Source organism: Colossoma macropomum, unplaced genomic scaffold (assembly GCF_904425465.1).
Source record: "Colossoma macropomum unplaced genomic scaffold, Colossoma_macropomum, whole genome shotgun sequence".
In the NCBI taxonomy this organism is placed as follows: domain Eukaryota; kingdom Metazoa; phylum Chordata; class Actinopteri; order Characiformes; family Serrasalmidae; genus Colossoma; species Colossoma macropomum.
The window spans coordinates 15,361,790-15,367,789 of NW_023494787.1; the positions used below are offsets into that span (position 1 = coordinate 15,361,790).

General features: G+C 36.0%; 1 protein-coding gene across 1 annotated transcript in view; it reads left to right on the top strand.

Moving 5' to 3' along the window:
* necab1 (N-terminal EF-hand calcium binding protein 1) overlaps positions 1-5,673 on the top strand; it is a 51,115-nt gene extending 45,442 nt beyond the window's left edge. The window contains exons 11-13 of the mRNA XM_036566236.1: positions 2,553-2,630; positions 4,878-4,969; positions 5,148-5,673. Of these exons, the coding sequence (XP_036422129.1) occupies positions 2,553-2,630; positions 4,878-4,969; positions 5,148-5,176 (199 nt within the window). The 3' untranslated portion in view covers positions 5,177-5,673. The remainder of the gene's footprint in view (positions 1-2,552; positions 2,631-4,877; positions 4,970-5,147) is intronic.
* Positions 5,674-6,000: the final 327 nt, after the last annotated feature.

Sequence of the window (6,000 nt, forward strand, 5' to 3'; positions counted from 1 at the left end):
GCGTACTCATCCACATGCCAAAAGCTTCTCCAAGTTTGACATTAATTGGCCTCTTCCTATTAGCAGAAGGAGCTGGTGCAAGAAAGCACGAGGATGAGGAGAAACACAGAACGATGTGTGACTACTAGATTTGGCCTATACTGACACTCACATAGAAATGATCCTAAAGGATTCAGTGACAGAATCTAGTTTTATTTTTGCCTTTTTGTTGCAATATTAACCTTTTCTTTATTTTATTCTGTTATATTGTATATAAAAATAAAGCTAAGGCTCTCCTCAGAGGTGAGTACGGCATAAATCCACCATGAAGTAAAAGTATTGCTTCAAATTAAATAATGACTCAAGTAGAAGTAAATGTAGCTTAGCAAAACACAACTTCAGTAAAAAAGTATCAGCTACTAAAACTACTTAAGTACTGAGGTGCTTGTAGAACTGCAGCAGTACCTCCAATACTTTTTATCATAGGAACTGAACTTTGCAAGGTGATATTCCTCTATTTTGGGGCTCATTTTGGTCTAAAATAAAATGTTAAAGCCCTCATAAAGACTCAAATTTAAGGGGATCACAGATTTGTCAAAATTTCTGTATAGTTTGATTGCTGAGATGTAAATAAAGTCATAAAGAGTGGTTTGATGTGAAATTGTGAATTGCAGAAAAATTTACAGAAATAGATTTCTTTACGTTGGTGGTAGGAACCAGGAGTCGTAATGTTTATGCCACAAATGTAGCCTTTTTATTTAGTATCCAAAATGATCGCTCAGGCTACATGTGTCTTCTGAATTAATGCCGATTATGGTAAAATAGTGGTAAATCTAAAAATTGAGATTTCTTTGGGGATCATTTTTGCCTTACACCAACTTGCATATCCTCTGCCCGGAACGTATAAAAGTACCTTTTAAGCCAAAACCTTATCTAAGAATTATGGTAAAACAGTGTCTCATGCCTCAAGCAGCATATTCATAACCATTTCATGCAATAGCTTTACCTGATGTAGCAGTTAGAGGCATTAAACTCTTCAGACATCTGGTTCCGATCACCACTGTGGTGATCTTCTGACTCTGAGTGTTTCTCTAGAATGGTGCATTTCACATCAATCCACTCTGAATAACTTTGTTTACATCATAACTACTTAATTATGCACATTTTTTAAATGGAGGAATTCCCCTTTAACTCAATGTGTATAGCTAAGGTGAAACTGAGGAGAAAGTGTAGTATTTTCCTTACAAATATCCTGAGTAGAACTAATATTAATAAGTATTGTCATCTGAGAATATTCAGAAAAGTACAAAATCACTAAAGTTTTATTTCAGTTCATGTAAATGAGTGAAAGTAAGTGGTTAAAGTTTGTCTTTGGCTCTCTTACAGTGTTGAGTTGATCTCTTTAGAGAGAAGTAGGGCTGCACAATATATCGTCCCTTAATCCCTAATCATTATCGCAACGCCAGACTTCGCAGTACTGATACAGAAATGTGCTGAACAATCCAAACCCCTTCAGAAACCAGGGAGCAGCCATATGTCTGGAGAATTTAAGTTTATTTCTTGTGCACAGGTACCAGACATTTAGGCAGCCCATAATACAATGGACTGACACAATTTTATAGGCTGGACTGATGTCAAGATTAGGCCAAGCCTATACATGACAAGTGACAGGTGTGATAGACATGGCCATGTAGGGGACAACAAAAATAGGCAGAACAGTATGTTCTACATACAATCACAGCACATGGACACACAATACTGTGTATAGTAATTTATAACACACCACTAAACACATTGCACAGCAGTACATTCCTTCAGTGCACTATGCAAACCAGCCTCTAACCAATCACTGGATGTCTGTGTGTGCATCCTGACCAACCACAAATGTTTTTTAGATGTTGGGATGAATCAAAGCATTCACATGATCCAACAAACTCCAACAATAATTTAAGCCAGTCACAACAAGCATTCACTGATGCGTGTTTAATACATTGGAAAGTTTACTGCTATTGCAATATTTAGCCACCACTTTTTAAAGTTTTATTTGATGTGAAGTGGTGCATTGTTTACAAACGTATTGACTTTAAAATTGTCTTTATAATTTCTTTACAATAGTGGTGTGAAGAACAATTGTAGCCATTTCATTCACTATCCAAAACAACCCGTGAAGCTACACGTGTCTTCTGAGTTTTGAAATGTAATGTTGATGATGGTAACATGGTAGTGAATCCGAAATAATATGTTTGTTTTGGGGACTGGTTTGCCTTAAAATGCCCTATATGTGTTTCTTCACCATGAATGAATATAAAAAGGCCAAAATTTTATCTCGAAACTATCATACAACAATGTCTCGTTCCTGCATTAGGGCAGGAAACACATTCAGCTCTGCAGTGTTGTTGTTTTTCTGGGTCCATGAGTCAGAGGCACTGTTGTAGGTGTTTGTTTGTTCGTTTGTTTGTGATGATTCCATAATTGCAGCATTAAGTCCTCCAGAGGGAAACTGAAAGAAACAATTTAATGGATTGTTGTGCAAAGTTAATAATCCTACACTGGTTACTGTGCTCTGTTGGCAGTGTTGCAGTTCAGAGGATTGCTAATGAATCTCGCTTCATACTGTACGAGTTCTGGGAACACAGCAGTGTGTGGAAGAAGTAAGGCATATTTTCATTCTAGTCAGTTCCTAATGTGTAATCTTTATTCTTTCTCCAGAATCTCCTTTATTAAAATTAGACTGAAACTAGACTCAGAATGTAGTTATTTTTAACTCTTGAAGGGGCTCACTGGCCAGACTAGGAAAACACCCTTATTTGATGTGCTTTAAATGTGGGAGGGCCTACAGTTGTTTTGGAGTGGCTTATTTGCGGGCAGGCTGTTTGACATGCATTCTAGTTTTCTTGCAGTAATGTCAGCTATCTGGTATTCTTTTGCATTCACCAGCTAGCAAAAAAAAATAAAACTTCAAAAGGCACATTCAGTATCCAATTGCATACCGGGCCCTTTAGCAGTCCCTGCAAGCCTCCCAAAAATGCACCCTAAAGGAGTTTTTTCCAAAGTTCCTCCCACTATTAGAAGGGCTTTCCTGTTCTGGCTGTAGTGGCTCTTACAATGCATGTGTGCTTTGAACTGTTTATATAAACTTCAATTCCAAAAAAGTTAAATGTGAAATGCCAATAAAATCAGAAAGCACCCATATGGAAAAAAATATATGGACATATATTTTTAGATATTTGAAATCCATTTTATATGCATTCCAGTCCATGCTAAAACACATTTCACACACTAAAATGTATTTCAGAATATATTGCCTTATTAAAATACATTTATTTTAAAATGTATGGGGGAAATATTACACATAGAAATGTACCACACTAAATGCATGTATGTAAATGTATTTATCAAATACATTTGAAAATGTATGAAAATACTGTCTAATCCACTTTACTGTTTGGATACCTTTGAAAACGAATTTGTATTCCAGTATCTTAATTTAAATATTAGCAAATGAACCTTTAACATGACAAAAGCAAGTGTTGTAGGTATGGATACTTTGTGAAAATGCAGTTTGATATCTTGTTTATTTGAATACAAGTTGTGTGAGTGTCTCACTGCATATGTACGATACATATTACATAATGCAAAGTCAGTATTATTCATTCAGCTCATGTCTATTTAGTTATATCTGTAACTTTTGTTAAAACTACATTAGATTAATGTAAAATACATAATAACAAGTACAAATAAATGCATTTTAAAAAACATGTTATAAATAAATTTTTTGGCCATTTTCATACATTGCAAAAATATATTTGATGAATGACAATACATATGCAATATATATATTAAAAACGTTTATTGCTAATTTTCATACATTGCAAAACATATTTGATAAATACATTTGGAATCTATTTTTTTCCATATGGGCAGGTATTTCTAATGGCATGGGTAACTTGCACTTCTGTGAAAGATATATACACATTTTGGTGCAACATGTACCGCCTACACCACCTTTTCAGGGATGTCCATGCTTATTTCACCATGACAATGCCAAGAGCATGTGGGTGCTAGACTTGCCTGCTCTTAGTGGAAATCTGTCTCCTATTGAAAATGTGTCATATTATAAATCACAAAATACTACAACAAAGGCCTCAAACAGCTGCACAGCTGAAGACTTTTAAGAATAAATGAAAGAATGCCAAAAAAATAAACACTGGAGCAATTGGACTCTTTAGTCTTCAAACTTATTAACCCCTTACCAAGCCATAGGCCCACCAGTGGTCCCCAAGTTTCATTACACACTTCTATATCTTAGGAAAAGCTCCATTAGTTTGCATTGAAGTCCCTGTAGTTAATTAATAATAGGCCATAGTATGTAATAAGCCTGGAATGTTAAAGGGGTTTGGGGTTGTTAAAAGGAAAGGTGATGTAACACAGTGGTAAGCAAACTTTTCTGTGCAAACTTTTTTTTGTTGGAAAGTTCTTACAAAAATACCAATCCAGTTCATGCAGTACAACATCAAATATTGTGTTTTTGTACTGCTTTCAAGTTAATACAGGTCAAACAGTATTTACTAATCACTGCTCTGTTTTTATTTGCATTTCACATTTCACATGATGTCCAGTTGTTTTGGAATTGAGTTTTATATGTATATTTATGTCACGGCACTTATATCAAACAGAAACTGATCCACAAACTGCCATGAGTGTAAAACATTTTACTGACCATATATTTTATTACATTTTGATATGTTATCTCTTATCTGAAAGAATGAATGAGGAAGAGGACCTGAAATCAGATTTCAGGTCATTAGCATTGTAAGGTTTCCATTTAAGGGTTAAATAATACTGATATTATAGTCAGGCTCTAGTATATGTCCAAACTAGGCCTTTTCTGTGTGCAGCCATCTGCAGACAAACTACAGCAAAACCTTCCAGAGGGGCAACGTGGACTTCTTAGAGACACCAGAGATCACAACAACTATGCTGGTACCAGGTGTGGTGCATATTCTCTTTATTGGCCCTTGCATTAGACTGACTCACTGTGCTATCCAAGAACCATCTGATTAAAAGAGCATTTATCACAATCAGAGAATCATGGCTAGTGATATCACTTGTAATAACTGATGAGTCTTACATACTTTGAGTCTAATCAGTTATGTTTCTACCCGTAGCGTCGTGGTGGGTCCTGAACAACAATTAGAGCTGTTTGACTCCAGATATCCGGACACGAGAGCTTACAAGGACCAAAAGGGAAGCTAGTTCGACATCGCTGTTTCTTAATCTTCTGGAAGTGCACCCTTGTGTTAACGCTTGCTGTGAAGTCATGGTGAATACCATCAGACATCTTTGTTCCCTCATCATTAGATCTTTAAACTGAGTACACTCCTAGATGTAACCTCCTAAAGCAATGACTTCACTGTTCCAATGATGGTGCTCAGTGACACCATCACTGTGTTGATGTTTCTTCAGGATTAGCACTTTGTCAGCAGTACAGCGAGTGTGAGCTGCAGCGTCCTGTACCGTTTTAGCTAGTCTGTGTAAGTGTCAGGACTCAAGGCCTCATGCCTTATGTAGCAGTACTTGTACTACCCTGATAAACCACAAGGTTTTGACTCTAATGTTTCTGTATAAAGGTACACCTCTGTCGCTGTATTTTATGTAGTTTGTCAACTCTGAATAAATATAAGGCTGTAGTCATCCTGTTTGTTGTTTCATGTGTTTGGGATGCAGTTGTTTTTGTAAGATACTGCTGTCTCTGCTGTAAGGTCTGTCTCTTTCATCATCTCTTGGAATAGGAGGGTTCCTTAGTCTTCATATGAGGTCATACAGTACATTTGGATACTACTCATAGAAGAGTTCCATTTACTTTTATGCCCACTATTTTTACTGTTTAAAAATAATAGAAAAGACATCAAAACTATGGAACTTATGGAATTATGCAGTAAGCTAAAAAGTGTTACATCTTCTAACTCAGACTCTTCAAAGTAGACACCGTTTAACCTGATGCAGCTTTAGACACTTATT